Source organism: Copadichromis virginalis, linkage group LG9 (assembly GCF_057382275.1).
Source record: "Copadichromis virginalis isolate Kocher_CV1m ecotype Utaka linkage group LG9, C_Virginalis_male_GT1.1, whole genome shotgun sequence".
Classification (NCBI taxonomy): domain Eukaryota; kingdom Metazoa; phylum Chordata; class Actinopteri; order Cichliformes; family Cichlidae; genus Copadichromis; species Copadichromis virginalis.
Genome location: NC_140626.1, coordinates 27,239,082 through 27,262,862, shown reverse-complemented (window position 1 = coordinate 27,262,862; position 23,781 = coordinate 27,239,082). Strand labels below are relative to the sequence as shown.

At 40.2% G+C, this 23,781-nt stretch overlaps 2 protein-coding genes and 1 long non-coding RNA gene across 4 annotated transcripts; 1 reads left to right on the top strand and 2 right to left on the bottom strand.

The window, feature by feature from the left end:
- Positions 1-541: 541 nt before the first annotated feature.
- On the bottom strand, positions 542-10,024 carry LOC146702045 (uncharacterized). Its single transcript, XM_085468538.1, has 5 exons — positions 9,401-10,024; positions 9,041-9,122; positions 8,780-8,939; positions 5,834-5,966; positions 542-2,759 (listed from the first exon to the last, which is right to left on the bottom strand). Exons 2-5 carry the CDS (start codon positions 9,058-9,060, stop codon positions 2,557-2,559), a joined length of 516 nt encoding a protein of 171 aa, XP_085324664.1. The 5' UTR covers positions 9,061-9,122; positions 9,401-10,024; the 3' UTR covers positions 542-2,556.
- On the top strand, positions 9,556-23,282 carry LOC146702043 (uncharacterized). 2 transcript variants are annotated; one of them, XR_014922271.1, is made up of 6 exons: positions 9,581-9,621; positions 21,419-21,470; positions 21,572-21,685; positions 21,786-21,846; positions 21,949-22,043; positions 22,139-23,282. It is a non-coding gene; the product is annotated as an uncharacterized LOC146702043 (long non-coding RNA). The 2 variants fall into 2 exon arrangements; XR_014922270.1 differs by lacking the exon at positions 21,419-21,470 and having other exon boundaries at positions 9,556-9,621.
- timm21 (translocase of inner mitochondrial membrane 21) lies at positions 10,784-14,964 on the bottom strand. The gene is made up of 6 exons (XM_085468537.1): positions 14,489-14,964; positions 14,024-14,086; positions 13,841-13,938; positions 13,642-13,715; positions 13,433-13,538; positions 10,784-12,283 (listed from the first exon to the last, which is right to left on the bottom strand). Exons 1-6 carry the CDS (start codon positions 14,775-14,777, stop codon positions 12,191-12,193), a joined length of 723 nt encoding a protein of 240 aa, XP_085324663.1. The 5' UTR covers positions 14,778-14,964; the 3' UTR covers positions 10,784-12,190.
- Positions 23,283-23,781: the final 499 nt, after the last annotated feature.

Sequence of the window (23,781 nt, the reverse complement as noted above, 5' to 3'; positions counted from 1 at the left end):
AAACATCAGAGGGGCTGCTCAGGTTGAGCGTTTGTAGGTGCAGATGAGGGATTGTGGATATTTTAGACAAGTGTTGTTAATGATGGAGCTGCCAGGCAGGAGTAAAAGAGGAAAACCACAGAGGTCATTCATGCATGTCATAAGGGAGGATATACAGAGGGGTTGGTGTGACAGAGAAAGATGCTAGGGTGAGGTGGAGGCAGATGATCCTCTGTGGTGACCCTAAAGGGAGCAAAAGAATGATTTCATTGTCGTAGCGAATACAAGAAGCTACTAGCAGCTACATTTAATTCTCTAGCTACAGATAGAGCTTTTCAATGTTTGGAAGAAAGAAAAGAAAAGGGCAATAACGTGATAGCTCCCTGGTTTGGAAAAATCTGCATTACAAAGTGCAGGTGCAGATTTTAAAGACAGTGGAGACTTCAGAGACCAAAGTGTATATTAGAAAGTGATTGTGTTGTATTTTCGAACCAGTGAGTGTTGCTCTTCTGCTGTGCAGCCCAGGGGTGACCTCAAACATGAGAAAATGAAACTGACAATATTTTGTATAACAACAATTTAATACAGAAGATGCATTTCTCCCAAAGCAGAAAAAATAATTAATTCCCCTCGACTTGCAAAGCTACTAAGTGGGGACATCTGATATGTTGCCCACAATGGGAATGAACGTGAAGTGAACAAACAGGACACAGTACGGACAGAAGCCTCGTAACACTCAGGTCGTCAATCGTCATCATGCTGCCGCCATACAAAAGATGCCATTTCAAGCCCACATTCAGATTTGCACCTCGGAGCTTCTCCGTTACATCCTCCAGATTGTAAAACCAACACAGGTAAATTTGGTAAAAACGCATCAGCGTCGGACGATTTGTCATCACAATACAAAGAATTACCATTAAAGTACATCACATGTGATTCTCCGAACAGACCCCGTTTACCCAAAAGTCCAGAAAACATTTAAAATTCATTCAGTTTTTCTAGATTTCTCACGCCCCGCCCCCTTAATGGTCAGAAACTACACACAGACTGATTAAACAAACACGTAAAATGGATTATTTGGGAGTACAGTGTTATTTCTGGATTAACTGAAATGCAGTGACAGGAAAAAAAAGAGAAAAGAACAAAAACAAAATTTACAAAGAAATAGTATTTGAAAAATTGCAACAGAAGAAAACATATATGTAAAACAGCTGAACTCTACCACCCTGTGGCAGAGGTAAAAATGATCAGAAACAGAACTGTTTAAAAAAAAAAAAAAAAAAATTTTTTGGTTCGTTTTCTTTTCACAAAGAAAAAAAGAGAAGAAAAAAGTGACAGCTCAGTTTTGGTGACTTCTAAAAACCACAAAAAGCAGCCTTCACATCCAAGAATGTTTTGAGCCTTTGCTCGTAGCCCTGTGAGTGTTTTTCTAGGGTTGTTACACGTTTTCATTTGAAGACATATTTAAATGAGAATTACAATTCACTACAATGATTTTGATCATCCTCCAGCTGGATTTACATCTACATAAGACACATTTGCATTTCTCTCAACCCATTGAACAAAAGCAATTGTCCAATTTTCCAACTTTTAACAGAAGAAGAATTCATGTTTACACTATTTGCAATCTGGTGTATAGGAGATAATAATGATGAGCAGCAGAAAGAACCCAGCAGCTACACCGATTACGACCACTCGCTCCGTATCTTTTCTACTGCCAGCGTACATTTATTTCATCCACTTGTTCCCCTTTTCTGTTCGCCCTCGCTCAATCCCATTCTCAGGGTAATAGTCACTTGAACTGTCTAACGTCCCGGTATAATCACCACAATAAAAAAAACACACGGGATAATGGGGTAATTATCTAAGACAATTGGTGCATTTGTTATCAAATAGCACTCAAGTGCACTCATAATGAAGCACTGAGTAAACACAGTTTGGAGTTGAAAGTATTTATTATGCACATGTGCTATACATAGCAAAGTTCCTCTGAAATATAATTAGATTGTCTACACTGTGAATTTGTATGGAAGGCTGTTACTCGCTTACTGTGTTTCAGAACAGCGTCTACAGACGGACACAAATATGAAGCCGTGCCCCACATATTATGCTTCATAGCATCTGGAACAAAAACTAAAGCATCTGTTTGATTTTGAGACTGATCAACTATTTTAGTTCTGTGAAAGAAGGTGGCCTCAGAGAAACCCTTTATAAAACAGAGCACACTTTAAAAGTCTCTCTCGCTCATCTGTGGCTCCACTGATACCCTTGAAACTCAGAGGTCAAGGGGATTATTTTCATCCTAGCTGGAAGGCAGTCCTGACTGAGGCACACAGGCTCACTGAAGTCATCTGTTATTGCCAAACTCATCAGATGACCACTTTTTTTTTTTTTTTAAACAACACAAAGTAAAAAAAAAAACAAAACAACAAACATATGCACACACACACACTCATATACACGCACAAACATCCAAATAAACATTTGCTCTCCTGTGAGAGTTAGGCTGGCAACAATCACTGAGGTTGAACGTAGGAAGGCAGTGCATGGAAAAGGCAAACTGGCATCAGGGATTGATTAAGTGGACCCGCTGTGACTTACAGCGCCGTCCTGTTGGCTGACTTGTGTAGGGGGAGATGCTGTGTAGGGGGGCGGGGCTTCATTTACGCTAGTGGAGTCTCCTCCCTCAGAAATACGAAGAGTGTTATGGCAGGGCTGCGGGGCGTCGGGCACGTCGCCTTGGGCACACTCGCTGTAGGGAGGGGGCTTCAGGTCGTCCTCTGGAAGGAACAGAGAAGACAGCTTAAGGAAACAGGAAATCATACACACTTGTCCCGAACTGAGCTGCTCAGTTTAGGGATATCCACCGGATAAATGTTTCCCTCACCTTAAATATAATAGAACTATGCACCAAAATAAACTACAAACAAACTGTTCAACCATAACATCCGACAGGAGAAAACATAAATCACCTCTAAACATGGGGCTCACGCTGATCATAGAATGAGCTGTAATGTTAGGAAGCAGCAAGGTGTTTTTTTTTTTTTTGTGGGCAGGACTTTGACTTTAGTCAGCTGTTTAAAAAAATCATAAAAAAAAGATTATAATCTTAACCTTCCTGACACTCCCTTTATGGAAGAGGAAAAAAAAAAAAAGGTTTCGGTACTTCTCACAGCTTCTCGGTTGAGCTTTTTGAGATGATGAATTTTTACTCATGCTTCATACGGTCACAAAACTTTCAAATATTCAATAACAGCGAATGTTAAATTGTGCCGCAGCAGACGCAGAAAACAGGAGTTACACAGTGCTGTGTGGCTGTAACGCCGAATTCAGTGCTTATTATACCTTCATGCAGTGGCACTATTAAAACTGCTGTATTACAGCAACCCAAACGTCCCCTCCCCGGTGTCTCCGATAGGAAAAAAAGATCTGATATGAGGGCGAAATGGAACCAGTCACATTGTGTAATTACACTGCTGCTGAAATGTCACCATTTCCAGCCTTTGTAACCACATCCTGCTTGTCAGACTCAACTACCACTTCAGATCAAATGAGATGCCATTTGCGAAAGAGGACGCTCTGAAACTTGATACAAAGATTTAAAAGCTGGAGTGGCTAGCTTGTGCCCTCCTACGAAAACACATATTTGCAGCTAATTATGCAAAACAGGAAAAACTGAAAGCACTGACATGACTGTTTAAAGTACATTTAACCCCAACTAGAAAAGGGAGAAAATCCCTTTTCTAGTTGAGAGAAGAGTGATTACGAGTAGCAATATTATTTAAAATTGAAAAACAAAAGTGGGGTAATGGAATTAAAAAACAAAATAATTGGGAAAGAGTCATCAGCTCTCAAAGTGCCAGTCACATGTCCAGTACTTGAGCCTCTGTTAGGAAAAGGAACTAGGGTCTTTCTTCTTTAGTGTTGCTTTTTCTGGCGCAGTTTAAAACAGTCATCAAAAACGAGTTAACTCACACACAGAAGCAATGCACTTGGATACAACTGAAACAGATGGTTTCATTTTGATGGAGTTACTCTGACAAACAAACCTCTGACTGCAAACCAGCATGTGAACTCATTTTAATTAGGACAGCTCTTTTTAGAGATATAAGTACTAGGGCTGGGCGATATGACCCAAAATTCATATCTCGATATTTTTTAGCTGGATGGCGATATAAGATATATATCTCGATATTTTTTTTAAGCCATAAAGTAAGAACAAAAAGAGTTCTTAGTCAAAGCTGTGTCCCAGATGTCACACAGGCACTTTTATTAACATACAGCACAGATGTACATGAAAAATTACTCAAAATTAAATTATGAGCATTCATTAAATAATAATGCTCCATAAATAAAAGAAAACAAGGTTGTTTTTGTGCTAAACAAAGAGCTCACAATTGTGCAGTCAAAATGTAAACTAAAAGACGCTGAGCGTAATAACAAAGACAGACAGATTTTACAGCTGCTCTGTTCCCAAGTTTTACTGTGTGACTGATAGCCTGGAGTTTGAAATCCGCTTCATAACCACGTCTCTTACAGGTGCCATTTATGGTCCTTATACACACACAATACGGTAATATTACGTTGATGCACAGTACGTATCACTCCGCGAAGCTCCTCGGTAGCCGTAATGCGCCGACAATCTATCAAGCGGTGCAGCTCCGTAGCTTACCAAAGTCGTACTCAAACATTTTTGACAGATTGCTGAGCGCCGTGTACCACATAAAATCGGTTCGCGGCCACCAAGCACAACCAGAATTCATACATAAGGCGCGCTATCAACTTTTGAGAGAATGAAAGGATTTTAGGGTTAGCGCTGTTAGCTCGTTAGCATGTTTAGCTCGTTAGCACGTTGACGCCGTCCAGCCCCACGCATGGGGCGATGCGCAGTAACTCGTTAACGGAGATTTGCCGTGTCCGTCTTGTCGCTGCCTGCACGTGAAGCGATGGGGTAGGAGGGGGAGTTGTCTTCAGTGAAGGCGAGGCGGAGTAACGTTGCGTAGAGACAAAAGTGGACGAAAGAGAGGCAAACTTGCGGCTCCACAACTATAATTATAACGTAACATAGACTATATCGATATAAAGGATATTGTCACATCTTATATCTCGTATAAAAATATATCGATATGTTTTAAAAACTCGATATATCGCCCAGCTCTAATAAGTACTATGGAGCACTAAAGGGAACTGGATGAAACTACAGCCGTTATGTGCACAGGCTCTGAAGCAATGCCAAAGCTGATGTGTGCCCCGAGACTTTCTAAAGCTGGCAAACGCTGCTCAGAGCGAAAAACATCATCCGGCAGTTGTCTTCTCTTTTTCAGTTACTTATATCTGAAAAAAGCCACTTCCACTATAAAACTGTCAGCAACAAGCGCTCTGCATCGCAGTAAATGAAACTATGTAATCACAGCGACCACACAGAGTATTCAGTCAGGAAACGTGGTGGACTTTCCCACCGTTTCTGTGAATGAAATCGATGTAAATGCAGTTACTAAAGGGGGGGGGGGGGTGTCAGGGAATGTAATTAACGCACAATTCATCTCAAGTACATATGACACAACCACCCTTATGTTGTAGTGAAACCATCAAGCTGTGTAATCTGACACTAAACTGCTCAAAGCAGCACCGCAGGTGGAATAGGGGACTCCAGTTAAGCCCTTGTGCCAATCAAATATCTTGTTTTTCTTTACTGGGTGCTGTGAACCAACTTGTTAGTGGATAACGGTCGAGCGCTCTACCCCACAGGATGTTGAAGTACGAGAAGGGGGAAACATTTTGAATGGGGCTCGCTTGCAGGCTAACAACAGAACAAGGAGGCAAAAGATGTGTGTGACTTATTCAGCTTTGTTACCTCCAGATACTGCCTCGTATGGTGGTGGCATGTCGAGCTGGGAGAAGGATGCTGCTGGTGGCAGGGCTGTGGAGGGCTCCTCTAGTGAAAGGTCATCCTGGACACCATACCAACTAGGCCAGACTGATGTTTGCTACAGGAGGAAGGAAACACAGAGTTAATTACACAAATGCACACACAAAAAGCAGAAGCACAATGAAATACACACATACACACTTAGCCGTTACAGACAGAAATCTATTAGCTAAAGCCAACATCATAACACCGCTAACACTATTAGGAAACGAGCCGCATTAACTTTACTGTACACATCTCCGGAGATGACGCTGCTGCTGGTTATCATAATATTACACTCATGCATCAGCTCTTTTAAACTTTTTTTCTTTCTTTTTGCCACAGTCCACAGCTCACAAGTCAAAAAACCACCAGTGAACAAAGGGCAGAACATAAACAGCCGGGCAGCATTTTCAAAGAATCAAATCATTAATGTTTGACTTCAAACACAGATCACCACCATGGAACGTTTTCCCCCCAAACCCGATAAACCGTTTTTTAAGCCTGTATTTACACAAAAGAAGAAGCGAGGACATCTGCCAGTTCATTGTATAAACATAACAGCAGTTGTTGCTTACATTACACTAGGCTGGAACGTTTTTAATACACATACAATCATTTCCTTGAAAGAGAGGAGAAATGAGAGAAGACGGGAAAATAGTTGAGATGTTAAAAAATGTCTGTTTTAAAATGCTTTTTGCAGATTTGTGATACAGCCCACATATGACAAAGAAGTCCGTTTTATTAAGTGACAGATCAGCACCTTTGAATGATGCTTTCAAGCTCTCTTGAACCTGTTGCCCATGTTGGTGATCCAGGTGTACACGCTGTAAGTCGGTGATGACAGACTAATGAGCTTATTAGTTTAATCATCCTGTTGTTGTGGGCGTGATAGGAAATGATGATGAAAGTGAAGCACCGACAGAATAGTTCAAGATAATTACCACACTAATAAGCTACATTAAACTAAACTTGCACAATTATTGTGATCTGTATTTTCCAAATCTAATTAAATGCTTTCATCCAGTACCAGTCCATGGCCCAGGTATTGGGTACCACTTACATAATAGCAACTGTTTATGTAGGCCTAAAAAAAGAGGACTGAAACCAGCTCATAGCTTATCAAATCATTTGGATTTCTCTCCATGGCCCTTATCTATCAAAAGGTTGGGTTTTTTTTTGCCATATTAGTCTCTGAGTGAGTAGAGCTGTCCAAGAGGTTTAACAAGTAGTGCTGCATCATGAAGCTGAGTCGTCTTGGCATTTCTTCAGAAAACTTTCAGGGTACCGGGTTATGGATGACCACAGGGGTCTCCCTGCTGCACATTCCATTAAAATCTAAACAGGGAACATTATATATCCGAGACAGCAGAGGGAACAAAGAAGAGAGAAAGGAAGAAAGAGAGGAACAGGGGGAAAAAGGAAGGGGAGAAAAAGGGAAAGTGTGGGAGGGGGAACGGGGGAATGCAGAAACTGTGAAACAAATGGAAGATTAGAGAGGAGTGAATAAGCAAAATGAGTTCAAGGAGGTATAGCCAGCCGGCAATCTTGTGTTGGACTGCATGTTCCTTCAGTTCAGATAGCACACATAATATCATAATTGGTCTTGGGAAACCCAAGGTCAAAGGCCTCGGCATTGCTCAGTCGCCCCTGCATCATTTGCTACATTATTTATTTTATAAATGGGTCACTTCCTGTTGCACAAATCCTTCAAACAATACTAAAAATATCCCTCTGTGTGCTTGCTACATGGACAGACAACACCGAAAAATAATTCAAAATCTGGTGAAGATGAATTTCTGTATGTACATTTCCATTTAAATTAATAATCTATTACAAAAACCTGTTTCTAACTTTCCCGTTCATGCAGCATTTACAACACCTAACAAGGAGTGAATGTAGCGGTCTGGAGTTAGAAACCGTTGTTAATAATTCTCATTTTGGGGAAGCTCTGAATCATGGAGATTGCTTCCAGGTGTTTTAGAGAGGCAGTAAAGCTGAACGGCCCTGGGGAAGGTACAAACACGATGCCTAAACCTGTGGCGTAACCCACAGAAAACAGTTGCTACACGCTGAAGTTGAGGAAAGGCATTATTATTCTAGACGTATCCCTGAGAACATCAACAGAAACACAGGCAAATCCAACACGCATTTCAAGGGGCTCATAAAACAGAAGGCTGCCTTTAATAGCTAATTTTAAAATGAGCATGAAAAGCACGTGTTTCGCCAAGACATGAGAGGTTTCAAAGCAAACTATGAAAGCCATTCTGCTGGCTGGATAAACAGCCTGAATAAACCATGTAAACTAATCACAATCTCAAGCAAATTAAACATTCGAGACTACCTCCTCCCAATATATCTCATGAATAGTTTGTAAATGGTAGGATCTTAAAAAAAGTTTTTCAAGACAATCATTTAAATTACTCCCTGTGTTTGCGTTTCGCTTTAATGGGTTTTGCACAACAGTTCACACAGAGACGGTGGGGGGGGGGAAAGCTCCAGATCAACGAAAACCCCCACATGCATTCAAACCAGAATGTGTTCCTATTAATGGACGACCACAAACTTGCTCAGTATGACACTAAAAGTGAAATGCTGCCTATCGAAGTAAAAATGACTCGACTGGAAACCGCATGCCTTCTCGAGAAAGCAAATAACTCCCCTGCAAAAAGAAAAAAGAAAGTAACACAACCACGACCTTATTTGACTGTCTCTTTCTCACTCAGCTCCAGTCTCTCAGCCAGCATGAGGAGGTCCTCTTCACTGTGAACACCCTTGAACTTTTGTGTATAAAGTCACTTCCTCCAAGGTGTGAAACCACTTCAGAAGTTCACAGCTGGATTTTTGCGCTGTGAGGTGCATGTTCATATGTGTTGGGGGTTCTGCACTTACGCTCTGTCTCTCACACATCTGATGGAGGTAGGCCCTTCCTCCAACAATGACTATCTGAGCATTGCGTGGGTTGCTCAGGTATGCTGCCAGTTGCCTCTGTCTCGACCGGTACCAGCACACATAGAAAAATATCTTTATGACGATGAATATAATGACAACTCTGTAAAGGACACAAAAGAATGAGAAGGAAGGTTGATCAGATTCAAGGATCAGTTTTAAGCTCCGTATTTAATTAACGAAAAATACATACAATATACTCACATGTACCAGTATAGCTCCATTATTGTGAGATGTTAATTATTAAGCAGAGAGTCTCATAGCTGAGGAAGAAGACTGCAGATTCCTGCCCAAAGAAAAAGGAAAAACTTCCACTTAAAGCAATTTTTAACTCATTTTTCACCAAGGCTATTCAACCAAAAAGAAAAAAAAATCCATCGCACTGTCTTAACTAATCATTGAAGATTTCACATGGAATGTGTAACCCTCAAGCCGCTATCCACACAGAGCTCGGGTTAAGCACTTTTATGCAACTTAAAAAAAAGATGGTGAGTTCAACACGGCGGTTTGTCAGTTAGTATAGCTTCCTGGTCTAGTAAAAGCAGACACAAGAACGAAACTTACTCTGTAGCGACAAGTCGGTCTTCTTGATTAGCTGACGAGGTGTGCCATTCCCCCAAACGTCTTCGGGGATGTGATGAGAGTGGAGCTCCGTGAGTCAGATGAGGCTACGGCTAGTTTAGAGCTAGCAGGCCACAACAACAACAACAACAACAGGAACAGCAGCAGCCGTACACTATTTACCCACACCGCAAGAAAAACAACGACGGAGACTGGGCTGCTTGGTGAGCATACCTTCCTGCTCTTATATACAAGTTCATAAGCTAGTTACTACAACAGCTACACGCTGGCTTAACCCTGGAGAAACAACTAAACTAGTCCTACAGAGTTTTAGCTAGCTCTGACTGACTGAGCACGCCCCTGTGTTCAGCGATGCCTTCGCTTTCACAGTGGGCGGTGTTCAAATGTTCACAGGGTTCCTGTCTTCATGCTTCCCGTAAACTGCCCCCTCTTGGGAACAAATTATTGGACGCAGTTATTATAATTAATCGCGTAAATTTCCCCGTTCAAGTGTTGTCTGTTTGAAACAGAACTTATTTAGAGTCGAGTAGCATCAAGCTAATTCGTGTTCGGTATGCGAACCAGAAACGTTATCTTGGGTACGTTCATGGTTTATAATTTTTTAATTATTAAAAACCCAACAACTTTTAACCCCTTCATAAAAAAGAAACACCTAAATCTGTCTGTTTTTAGATGATTTACAGACGTGTAATATAAAGCTACGAGACTCATATCTCAGCAGCAGCACTGACGCAGAAACAGTAATAAAAAGCGACATTTCCAAGATAACTGCTACAACGATTTACTGGGGGTCCATCACAAATTCCACTATTTCCGAGGGTCATGGAACGTAGCACGAGTTCTAGGGACGATTGGGTACACATGGGATACAGTATTACACAAGAATGAGATCAGTGCAAATATTTGGAAGCATAAACCCATTAAACGCGAGATTTATAGAGGTTTTTATTCGTGCTGACCTCCAGCAACAGTATCTCGGACGTAAGAAGATCGAAGCTGTTAATCAAACTTTGTTCCGTTGATAGAAAAATGCATATATACTTTGGATAAACTGGATTTACGAAACGCCTCTTGCTGTAACTCTGTGAAATATCAATATTTTCTGTTTTTGCTCAATAGATGGGCTCAGTTCCAAATTATAGGGTGATAAAAAGCTTTATGGATATATGACCGCCTCTGAAAGCCTAAGGGAACATTTAATGGTCTGGTTTGTCTCTAATTATTCCCTGCTTTTGCTTTTTTATCCTGTTTAATCCAGGCCTGTGACATTAGCACTGTTTTGAAGTTAAAAATAATAGAGGGAAAACAGACTAAATTCAAAGCAATCTTGCTAGCCATTGCTTAAAATGAGACATTAAGTTGAGACAAGTTTTAATATTGGTTTATTATTACGGTTTCCACATTCTATATGGAAAATACTTGCAAAAATGTAAAAAAGGGCACGTCATGCAGTACATAGCTCAATGCGTTACCTCCATCTAGTGGTGACTGTTTCATACTTCATTTCTAAAAATGTAATTCTGTACACAACAAATAAACTAAACTTGACAGGAAAGCATCCATAATATTTTCTAGACCTGTATTTTATGTATATAAAAAAAAGAGCTTAACATGTAAAAGATGTGTTAAATTGTCATTGGACCTTACACCCCAAAAACAACTTACAAATGAAGGAAGAATTGTAGCTCCAATGAAAATTATCTCTACAATAAACAAGAGCACTCGAGAGAGTGCAACTCCCCTAGAAGGACAAAGGCTATGCTAAAACATGGTTGTTTTATGATGTTTTATTACAACAAGCTCACATCAGCCTGGTTTTATTAAACTTGCTAACTTTAGCCGGCTTTTAATACACACTGACGTCAGCCTGGTTTTATTACAGCACCCTGATGTGTGACCTTTAACCTTGAAGCATTACATACTAAAATGATGTATTTTTATTATCTTTGGCTGTACAAGCTATAGAAACCTGAGATTTTAAGATATAGTTATGCAGTGTGTGAGTTTGTAAAAATTTATGGGGTCATTGTAACGCTGTAGGGCATTGTACTGAAAAAGTTAATGTGTTGTAGAGCTCTGTCCATGCGCTTTCATATGAAGTATTACTCAATATAGTTCCTTGAATTACACCCCCGCCCAAAGATTAACTTTGACCTTGGAGGGCTTACAATGAAGGTCCCCCAATGAAGGTCTAATCTATTGTTGAGAAGTTTGAAGCCAAAATATAGTGGGTAATATAAAGTTTTTACTGAAGTTCACATTTGATGTGAACTAAAATGAAAACAGCTTAAGCTGCTATTGGTATCTGCCATCGAACAAGATTTGAAAATGATATCTTGAAAACTGACTGCTAACAACAAACAGAACTTATTACATACTTCCTTCCCTGGGAGGGTCCAAAACACACACACACACACACACACACACACACACACACACACACACACACACACACACACACACACACACACACACACACACACACACACACAGAGCTTCAGTTGTATGTTTGTTCCCAAGTGTTTTATTTTATTCAAAATCAAGATCACAATCTAGTAAAAAAAACAAACATTTATAAATTAGTAGCACGGGGCCATGTGATCCTTTGATCTCTGCTTTGCAAGGCTCTACACCAAATGCTACACCAAAGCTGTAATTGTTTAACAGCCTCTGACACTATGTGAAGGTGAATTCTCCAGCTTTTTTGTCCAGCAACACATCTAACACACACTCCTCATGCTTCCATAACGCTGAATCACACATCTAAGGTCCTTATCTGTTATCTTCCACAATTATAGTCCGTCTTGGGTAGACATCCATGTCCACAAATATATAACGAAACTCATATTTTCCAGTTTCAGGATTCTGTAAAATCAACAACAAAAAAAACTGGTTGATTAAACACATATAAAAACATCAGCGATGTGACGGCCATCACATATGAAACTAGGTAAAGCTTTAGGAAGACACACAGTGCCACTTACTGGGGATTTACACTTCAGTGTGAAATCTACCCATTGAAGCCGTTTTGTAACTGCAAAATCCTCTGAAACTCTATGACGTAACCTGACATGCACCTGAATCTAACTACACGTCACAGCCCGCAACCACTGTGATTGGTCTGTCCAGTACAGCCGATTTCTTCTGTGCATTTTTGGGAATACTTTTTTGCCACGTTTTTTCAATTTAACTGTGAGAGAACAACAATCACTGCCTCAATATAGGGAATAATAATTACAACATCAACATAAACTTACCCGTAATACACCCGCACAAGCATAAATGCTGGCAACAACGAGCCTACGATAGGTAGGCTACATTGTAGGCCCCACAAAAGCATCTTTTCCACTAGCACCTACTCGGCTTATCTCAATTTGAAAATTACTCAATTTTCTATTAGATGGTAGTACTTGTTACTAGGTACTTTTTGAGTACCTATTAGTCTGGATTTCCAAGCGAGCTGAGTCAAGCTGAAAATATGACATCAATAGACCACAAGCCACTGATTGAGCAGAGGGTGACATCACTGGGTGAGTCATGAGAGCAACTCCTTCATAAGAACACAAACCAACAGCTTGGTCCAATGATGAGATGCAGAGTTTTAGCATCAGTTTGGTAGCAGGTAAACAATTGGCTTGATGCCCTCCTGTGTCAGAGGTGTGTAGAGGGGCGGTTCAGCGGGCTCGGGGGCAATGGCAGGGTGGCTGGCTAATTATGCTCTCCCTAGTTAGTGACGACAGAGGAGTGCAGTGCTGCTTCACACCTCCATTTTTGCATTGTGTTTGTGTCACATACAAATAACGCCAGGGGACTTCCAGGTCGCCTTGCTACAACGATCCCACCTACATCGAGGTGGTACTCAAATATGATTAAAAATGACCGAAACTGAATAGAGCAGAGTCGAGTTGAGTAGGCGCTAGTGAAAAGACACAAAACATTCACCGCAGAAATGTCAATCAGTGCTTGTGCATGTATGTATTTCATAAGCTGGCTTTTGAGTGGCAGAATACCAACCTCTTTAGACTCTGTATGCACTGTCCCCTTCACTCCCGGCTCTGAGCCCTCAATGTAAAACTTAAGTCTCATATGCTTCATTCCATCCTTCAGGTACTCGATATGACTGAGGAGAAGAGACAAAGACTGCCATTATACATGTTAAGGCTACCTTAACTAAAAGCGGGCTTTGTTGCTGAACTTGTTTGACTAATTAACAAAACACCAACCTGACTTGCTGCCTCCTTCCTCGACGGGTGGTCTCCCCGTAACATTTGATTGGCTCACCAAATGCACCAATTACCTACATTTTCAATAAACAAGAAACTTTTTATATGACCTCATAAGATCATCAAGAGGACCTTAAATACTGAACTGTAACATTGTTAGCCTGGCCTCATGTTTGACAGTCACTAATATCGTTCATACCTCTGGGTGTGACTTGACTTTATCGAAGGCTCTCCCATACACTTTATTTGGACTCGCGGATGCAAACAGCTCTTGGAACACCACATACAGCAGCCCACCTGACAACACACACAGACGTCATTTCAAACAGGATGATGAATTGCTTGGGTTACGACTGCAGCTTTTTAATTCCGCTGTATTCACCTGTCACTCCAAGCCCGATGAGTACCACAATCAGGTAGGTGAAGTCCCTGCCAGCTTCTTTCACTGGAAGGCATTCAGTGTGGAGGGTTATTATGCAACAGCTGTGCATAGTTTTCATTTATATTAGGCAAAGTTAGAATCTCACTAATAAAGGCAAGTGTTTGTTCAGTTATTCAGTAAATAAACTCCTGGGTCATTTTAAGATATTTCCTCTGCTGCTGGTGATAATCAGAGCGATTGATTGCGATTATAAATACAATAATTGTGTATATTTTTGTCCCAAAACTGCTGCTGCAATGGAATAAATCATTGCTTGGTTAAATATAGTACATTTTCTTCACAGTGCCTACGGACAAACCCTAATGGTTTGCTTTGAAAATAGCAGGCTATCATGAAACTACGCTCCTAATATCTGAGTACATATGAGCACGACTTAAATCCTTTTTATTTCCTCGCCTTGCATACCTTTTTGTGCAGCTGAAGGCTTTGGACTCCCACTCTGGAACTTGGAGACTGACCTGTCTCGGTCCTCGGGGCTGCTTTTATTTCTGGCTGTAAAGTCGAGACAAATACCCCGCCGTCTGTGTGTTTGTATTAAGCAGCTTAGCACAGGCGAATTAGCCTCTAGTCCACTGTGGAAGGCCAGTCTTGATAATGTTGACACTCTCCTGTGCGTATGGATAAGCACGCTGACCTGTGGTGCTCTGTGCTGCAGATTTCGGTGCAGGACCTTCAAAACCTGAATATAAGCCATGATTTGATTTGAGCGAGCCCCTTCCCAATATCGCAGAACTACACTAACCAGCCTACTGTGTGGTTTAAGTAAACAAAACGGACTTAGTATACATGAATTCACAGCACTAAACTAACCCAAAACACTGGGCAACAGGACTGGTTAAAGTCAGTCACCGGATTTGTGCTTCACCGGCGCACAATATTGCCGTCACTCACCGTTAAAGCGACAGCGCAGCAATGAAACGTCACTCGCTCTTCATCATCGTCTACAGCGAAAACGTCTTCAACAAAATAAAATAAAAAGTTCCAAAAAAAATCTTTAAGAAAAAAAAAATACCGTTACAACTAGAGAATGCATTTCCTGGAGAAAATGCAGTGTGAATGCTGATACATGAATATTTGTTTGTTTTTTAAAGTGCTGAAATATTTGGGAAGCTTGTTAAATTTAACTGACATACACCAAATCTTTCACCTATAAGCCAAAGTGCAGAAATGTTGAAAGCTGAAGTTCACACAGAAGACGAAGTTTCAAAGTTGCAAAGTAACTGAATATCTTCAAAATGTACATTAGAAAGAAAAAAAACTGAGTAATGACCAAAGAAAATTTAGAGTCAGAAAAAATCTAAATGAATATTAAAATCTCATATTCTTTAAATCACTTTAAGAGTGGAATTATGTTTTTTAAAGGTCTAAACACAAGAATCTCAAATAAAAAAAAAATTTGCAAAACATCTGCTGTGTGTGTGTGTGTGTGAGTTTCAGCAAGTGAGTGAATTACCATGTAAGAGGGACATCAAATGAGCAGGTAAATTAGTTTTTAATAGTTGTTTTTGTTGTTGTTGTTTTTAGATCTGCAGATGTCTTGCTGCAGTCTTCACACAATGGGAAGTGTGTTAATTATGAATGTATTTGTCAGTTTTGGAGGTAAGTTGAATTTATTTGCCACAGACACTGACAAAATCTACTGCAATTTACTCCTGACTCCATGCACTCTGACGTGAACCTTGGAATGCATAATTTCATACTTCAGTTAATGGTTGTCATGTCCAAATGGTCCAAATAGACTCTGGAGCATTAGAAGAAGCTTTAGAGTAATTTTTCAGAAATTAGAAGTACAATAAAAAAGGTCAAAACTTAAAAAAAGGGAAATTTGATTGGAACAGGTTTTGATTTTATTCACATATTACACAGCTGTGTTGCTGGCTGAACAGGCTCAGGCAAAAGCAATGCCGTGCCTGGCCTATTGTTTAAGTATCATTAAAGTTAGAGCTTGTAAAATCTCACCATTAGAAGTCAGTAGATTGCAGATTCCAGTCAAGTGAATTCACTTTTTCATCCCTCCTAATTCAAATCTATAAACCAAGCTACAGTAGCTCTGCTAACTCTGGTAATGCTGACTGTCGTTCAGTATATCTTTTGTTTGATCTTTTTATTTGCTTTTTGGACAAGTGAATTTACAAAAATCTCTTGAATCATATTTACTTTGGTGGACAGAAAAAAACCCTTTGTAGATTGTTTGGGGAACTTTAGTACAGTGGAACCCCAACTTACAAATACCCCATTTAATGAAAAAATCAAGTTACGAAGGCACTTAACGGCAATATTTCTGCCTGTGGTACGGCAAAATGCCCGTGTAACAAAATCCACTGGCTCTTATTGGCTGAGCCCACAATGCCCACAATTCCCACAATGCCTTCCGAATCATGTGACAACCCCCTTGGCTTTCGTACTTGCGCATTGCTGTTCCACTTGAACAACGTATCCGGTCGTTAAGTGATGACGTGACGAATCCTACTTCCAGGCCTAAAGTAGTCTGCGTTTAATATGGCTTTTGTGTTGTTAACATGTTTAATGTTTTGTATTTTCTTCTATTTAATCTCAAAAAGCTCCTAAAACAGTCAGTGATCACTGTTGACCTCTCTCGGCTTTTATTACCGCTAATCATTTATTTAAGCTCAGTTTTTAAAATCTTAGGATGTAACTACAGCCCAGCCCATGCAGCAGTATATGAATGACTAACCTCGTATTGTGGATGGATTATCTCAGTTGTTCTCCTGGCTGAAGTTTGGTCCTTTTACAGCATCCTGCCATGCGATTACATTTGTTCCTGACCACCGAGAACACTCACGTTAACTTTTATCGAGTGGGAAAAAAGTTAGCTTGTTTATATTATGCTAACATAGCTGTGTCGCTAGCGGTCACGTATAGGGTTGCCAACTCCCTGAAAAATAAATAAGGGACACCTCGTGGCCAGGGCCGGGCAACCCAGTTGTCTTCACCCTTCCCAGTGTGGTAGCTCTTTTTTTGTGTGTGTGAAATTATTTTTTAACCATTTGACTTGAATTTGATTTAAGCAGATGCATATTCTTTGTGATATGACCATATGGGAAACAAATGATCATTTAGCCATTTATTTTTAGCTCAAAATGACAACATTAACACAGTAAAACAGGTCTCTTTCTTAAACAGAAGCCTGTCATGCTTAACTTTTGAGAATATAAGTAAATCTTTCTTTAAAAGAACTCTGTCCTGCTTAACTTAAAATTATATAAATTAATAGAAAGCAATAGAACGAAAAATATTCTTGTAACAGTGCACATATAGTGCATTTAGTACAATTGGCTTCAGTTGAGGTATTATTTCAGCTTTTCTAATGCTAATCAGCTGCTCCTGTTTGTAAACCCGCTTGTTCCCATGATTACGCATCTTAACTCATCATCATTATTCATCTATGTATTACTTTTATGTATTATTCATCTATTTGTTGTAATCATCCATCCTTGCAGTTGTTTATTACACAAAATAAATTATATTATCACACTTCTGGCCACATAGCCCTGATATTCACCGCACATGCCCATATTAACCTTAACCAGAGGGTTTAAAAAACAAACCAGTGTTTACATACCATATCTGCTTCTGCCGTGGCCTGGTGGACAAAAAATTGGTTAAGGGTTCCCCGAGCTTTCACGCCCCTCATGTTCTTCTTGTGCCCACCACTAGAAGCATGCCTATGGAAAAAGTGCGCCGGCACACAGTGCAGTGCGCTTTATAGGTGTTATCGTGCACTTTCCCAGCCAGGTGTTTTCCTTTTCCCAGTCCTCCCTGTACTTTTGCAGCCTTTTTTCTTTTCTTTCTCTGAGGGGAACAAACATTGCTGCTCTAATGCTGGGCTTACACTGTGCGATTTTTGGCCCATTTTGAGCCGATTTTTGAGTCGTGCGACCGATTTGGTGATCGGCCCGATTTTGGCCTTCATCGTGCATCGTGTAGTATACGTGGGGTAACGAGAAGCGATTAACACCTCACGACCAGCTCCCGATCATCAATCGCTCGTGAGGGTGTCACCACAGCCGCTCACACTGCTCATGCGCAAACACGTAAACATCGGTGAAAAAGACGGCGCAGCACGGCTGTGCAGCGTGTGATCTGGACACAAGTGATGGAGGCACTTGTAGAACTTTGGAAAGCTCATCCGAGCCTTTTCGATGTGGCATCACAAAATTATCACGACCACAACAACCGTGAAAATAGTTGGATTTACATTGCTGCTCAATCACAGCTGCCTGATCATGTTTTTCATTAGCAATTTAGCAAAGTTGATGGTGGTGTGTCTGTGTGAGTGAAAGACAGAGAGAGCGAGCGACAGATTTTCTGTTATAACCTTCATGTTATGTTGGCACAGTGTGAGCACTCAGGTCGCATCAGAGCATCGGGCCGTATAGTGTGAGACCTGCATCGTGACCTGCAAACTTCTAATCCCTGCGAGTCAATCGTGCAGTTTGAGCAAGAGCTGAATAACGTGACTGAAAAAAATCGCAGTGTTTGCCCAGCTTTAGGTGTACTGTCATCCGAGACGTGCACCGCAGTGTCGGCGTTTGTTTCCCTGTTGGCCATGCTTGTTGTTGTGGTCATCTGTTGTCTTCCGGTATTTTCTCCGCAAGCGACCTTTCCTCGACCAATGAGATAATCTGAATTGTCATACTCGAATTGTCATAAGTGTGCTGTCAGCTCATTGGTCACAAAGCAGGAGAGGGGCTGGGAATTATGTTTTCAAACAAAGCGTTAATTCCATTAACATTTATAGACTACTTTTGATTCTCACTGTATTACGGGACAAAGTGCGTCCCTTATTAGCTCAATACGGGACGTGTACTTTTGTTTCTAAATACGGGACGATTCCGTTTTTTAAGGGACGGTTGGCAACCCTAGTCACGTAGCACATCATTATATACCAGCTAGCCAAACTTCAGTAAGCCTACAAACGTCACTGCTGTTTAGTTTTCTGTCTTCATTTATGTTGGAAGTGATAACAGAGCTGTACGTTTTAATTTGTTTCCAAAACCCCGCAGTCAGGACATGCTATATTGTATTTAGATAGACGCTAGCGAGCTAACTTCCTGCTAACTTCTAACTCCGTTAAATGTCATAAATTCCGTTTTCATGGATGCCTGGATGTTAAACTCAATTGTTACACCTAGTAGAGCAGAACGCTGATCATTTTATTAAAGATGAAATACTTTAGACAGTTTTTCAACTCTCAGTAATGCCATAGTGATCGTTTGATATATGGACCTGCAGCAGAGTTTAGGCCCAGACATGGCTAGTGACGTCAGACTTAACGACCAGATTGTTGTTGCAGTTAGCAATTAGCCTATAGCTTATCGTTCACTCAAAAGGCGCGATGGGTGCTTAGACTTACGAAAATTTTCGACTTACGAAAGACCCTCGGGAACGAATTTATTTCGTAAGTCGGGTTGTGTTGATTTTTCAACAATGAATTTTCTGCTTTTAGCTGTATTTAGCAACCGAAAATATTATAGCAACACTGAAAAGACAAATCATTAACATTGTGTGGTCAGGTAGAGGTGTAGGTGTTGCTGTTTTAGTTCTCTTTCTGTAACAGAACTTGAAAAAACTGAGTCAGTTGTCCTGACCAGTTCCTGTCTGAGGTTCAGACCATCAAGAACGTAACTATAATATTGAACCTGAAGTATGATGTTCCTACCCACCAGGGAACCACTGTGGGTTCAACTCCTCCTGCTGAGCTCATAGAGCAGCAACCCACTAGTCCAGAGGCAGAGTGGTGGTGTAGCATCACTTTCATCACTCACTCCTGAACTCCCGTGAAACATAACAAGGCCTCTCTAAACATCAGTAATGTGAGACACATTACTAAGAAAACATGAGAGATATATTACTAAAAAAAAACATGGCAGTAGGTGTTGGGTCTGCGTTTCCACAGGCCCCGCTAGTTTAGAAACTTATTCTCGTTAACGACAGAAACAAGACGAACATCTTTTGGTTGCTAGCAAGGGAAGACTGGTCGGAACCCAAGCTCTTGGAGCTGAACGCTCCTCACCTGTCTTCTAACCAACTTCATCTAAGCAGCCTTCCTCGCAGCCTTTTATTTCCAAGACACAGCAGTTACAGTACACACAAGCACCTCCCATTGTAAAACCCCCCTATGGTTACAAAAGACAAGGCACTGTGTGTGTACGTGTAAGCACGTGTGTGAATGTGTATGCATGTGCGAGAGTGTGTGTGTGTATGCATGTATGTGTGAGAATGTGTTTGTGTGTGTGTATAGGTATGTGAGTGTGAGAATGTGTTTCGGGGTGCGTTTGTGTGACCTCCTGCTCACCAAAAGGGTAATAAAAGCAGGAAGCTTACCACACAAGAAACAGAACTTCCAGATAGGATGCGCCTATAATAAAACACCTCAGCCTCCCCCACCAACAGAGTGGCTGGAGAGGTGGTATGAGACAAAGGAATGTCTTTGATCCTATAGTTTGAACTAAGACTTACAAATTTAAGTAACACAATGACAACATTTAACAATTTGACTCCAACAGTAGGTATCCTAGTAATTAATGACCTCATTATTTAGGGTGCTATTATTATTGTGCTTTAGATTCTACAGATTACACAGAGATTTCTCCCTCTGGACTGTTTAAAGGGCCAGTTTACATGCTGTCAGCCTTCAAATGTATGCATTAGTCCCCTCCACCATTGTTTTACTGCTCATGTTCACATCTACAGTAAGAAAATGGAGATAAGCAGGCAAATAATATAAAAGGACACGATGCTGCAGAGTAACTTTCTGTCTTTTCTGATTCACCATGTTGCATCTTTTCACAGGAGTGACTTAAGGACGCCTGTAGCCTTCACTTATCTACTTATATGATAATAAAGTTTAGTGTAATGTAGATAAAGTGTTTTCTTTTAATTTTATAACATGAAACTTGCATCAAGTATTTCCATGGTGACCGTTCTAGAATTCTGCATTAAATAAATATTAAATAAATGAAATAAAATAAAAATAAATCTGACTTTAATTTAATTTAATTTAATCAGACTTTAAAAACAGCTCATCTGTACAACAGAAACCATCGAGCTCAGAGTTTTTTCATTTCTGCATTTCGCATTACACAATTTACACAATTTGGACGGTATTTGACAGTTTGTGTTCCCGACTGTGACACAAGAACTACATTTCAACTGAAGCAAGTAGAGGAATCTACAAACCCATCAGGGTATATGACAGGTTTTTTCCTTCTTCTGCATTTTAGCAGTTTAAAGAATTTGACGTAGTTTTAAAAGCTGACAGACTGAGAATCAACTTAAGTAACAATCGGTAACTTCTTATTTCTTTGACAGGTGTTGTTCATGTCGAACAACACTGCTGGCATCTTCCAGGCTACAGGGCTCAGTTAAGACTGAGATCCATCCAAACCAAAGCTCATGTAAAATATCAGGTGATTTCTCAGGACCTGAGAGTGGTGATGTTTAAATGTCTCCTTTTATTTTTAGATTGCAATGATGGAGTTCCTCAGTCTTCAGCAGGAAAGCAAAATCCCACACATCACTGCTGAAGACCTGAGAGATTTTTCTGGTGGAGAAGAGCAAACAGACACTCAGAGAGCAGTGAGTTATTGTGATACTGACCATCCACCTCAAACCTGACAGTCTGTTTGTGATGAAGTGTAAATGCTGAGAGAAAGCCTCTGTTTATTTTCCTTTGAAGGCTTTGGGAGTTTGAATTGGGGGATTTTGGAGACAAAGAAGCCAAACCTCTTCTGAAACTGGTGAGACTAGAAAACTCACAAGACTTGTAACTTGGAGGTTTATTTATTTTGTTCACATAACATCTAAACAAAACTACACTGTAAATGTGTTTTGTGTTTCAGGTGTGGGCAGTAAATGTCGTTAATAAAATGAGGGACAAGGAATTTCTTGCCTGGATGCTCCTTAAATTTCCAGAGTTCATTCCTCCTAAATTTCAGTGAGTTACATCTGACAATTATTAACAGTCCAGCTACAGTTTCTGTGATGCTTTAAATATGTTTAAAATATCATTATCATAACATTTTTCTACAGAACAACTAAACTCCTCAGCATGGTGAGAAATTACATTGAGATTCTTAAAGAGAAGCAGCAGGAAGAGCATAGCTCCAAACTGCTCACTGCAAGTGGTTATAGAGGTAGTTCCCCACACCTTGCAGGGCTTCTGGGAGCTTCCTACTTGCCCCCTCTTGAACATGGCCTCCTAGAGTTTGAGCATACTCTCCACCAGTGTCACAAAGGCCACTTTGGATTGTGTCACCAAAACTCTTACAGCGATGGATAGCAGGCCACCTGTCCCGCTCTGTCAGAGATAACATAGTCCAGAGCATTCTGAGGGAGATCAGACAGAAACATCCTCCAGAAATTCTACTTACCAACCTTGCAAACTTTGCATCAGAGCTGCTCACTACAATTGCTGATGTAGCAAAGAACCACATATGCAAGAACTTCAAGCCCCCTTCTGAGCTTCCACCAATGTCTGATGTTCCTCCCAGTGAAGAACCTCCTTCTGAAAGCCTGTCAATGCCTGATGTTCCACCAGTTGAAGAGCTTCCTTTTCAAAGTCTGTCTTTCAAATCCATAAAAACATTTTACTTGTAAACTTGTCACTATTGAAAGGGAAATAAACAGGCTTCCCAATGGTGTAAGATTTATTGCCACAAATCATTCTTACAACAAAGAAATTATCAACCAACAACTAATTTCCTACTTGTTTACATAACACTGTTCTCTTCAGGACTTTCAGATATAAAAGTATATTTACGTGGATTCACCTGTGTTTGCACCGTTTTGTTATGAGCTGTTGCATCTGTGGATGCCAAAGAGAAAACGTTCATAATAATGGCTGGATACTCAGCTGACTATACCTGTCTTCTGCATGTAGCAAAAGTGTTTACTAGTATAAGACTGTAGAATTTCTATTTACAAAGAAGTTACCAAAACTGTTAATACTTCCATGAACCACTGAGCAAGGCATATTACTTGATAGATGCTATTAGAAATGCTTTCAAAAGGCATCAACAGCATAGATACAGTGGATATCATTCAAAGAACAATGCTTTCAAGCAGAATGTAAACATTTTTATTTCTGCTGTTAATATGTTGTTATTATTATGATTGTTGTAATTTGACATTTTAATATGTTTTAAATGAGACAAAATTAAATGTTCACACTTCAGATGTTTTGGTAAATCAAATTTTTTATTTAACTGGTCAATCGTAATTTTTTATGGGTAAGATGTTATAATAACCTGGTTCACTCAGTGACTCTGTCTCCTAAAAATCTTTAATTCAGTTCAATTCAATTCAACGGTATTTACATATAAATGGATTAAACTGAACTGAATTAAAGAAAAAAACCCAACAATCCCCTATGAGCAAGCACGTGGCGGCAGTAGGGAGGAAAAACGACCTTTTAAAAGGTTCAGGGAGGGGCGGCCATCTGCCGTGGCTGGTTTGGGGGGGGGGGGGGGGGTGGAGCCGATGAAAACTTTGTACACAACAAAATATTTAAGCAAATATGCTTAAAATGCATGTTTAGGCACTTTAAGTAACTGTTAATATTTTGTTGTATATTACTGTGAAGTCAATTAAGTGAATGGTCTCAAAAACCAGTTGCACTTCTTTTTCTTTTTTAGTTTTTCTTCTGGCATGTTGTCATCTCGGGCCTCTGGATT

What these genes read in the sequence shown, in the direction of transcription:
- LOC146702045 (XM_085468538.1), bottom strand. Translation starts at nt 9,060, where the DNA reads ATGGAGCTATACTGGTACAT. An exon ending in AGATGTGTGAGAGACAGAGC is followed by an intron (nt 5,967 to 8,779) that starts GTAAGTGCAGAA and finishes TTCCTCCTGTAG; the next exon opens with CAAACATCAGTCTGGCCTAG. An exon ending in ATACGAGGCAGTATCTGGAG is followed by an intron (nt 2,760 to 5,833) that starts GTAACAAAGCTG and finishes TGTTCCTTCCAG; the next exon opens with AGGACGACCTGAAGCCCCCT.
- timm21 (XM_085468537.1), bottom strand. Translation starts at nt 14,777, where the DNA reads ATGGCTTATATTCAGGTTTTGAAGGTCCTGCACCGAAATCTGCAGCAC. An exon ending in CATCGGGCTTGGAGTGACAG is followed by an intron (nt 13,939 to 14,023) that starts GTGAATACAGCG and finishes GTGTGTTGTCAG; the next exon opens with GTGGGCTGCTGTATGTGGTG. An exon ending in TGCATACAGAGTCTAAAGAG is followed by an intron (nt 12,284 to 13,432) that starts GTTGGTATTCTG and finishes TTGATTTTACAG; the next exon opens with AATCCTGAAACTGGAAAATA.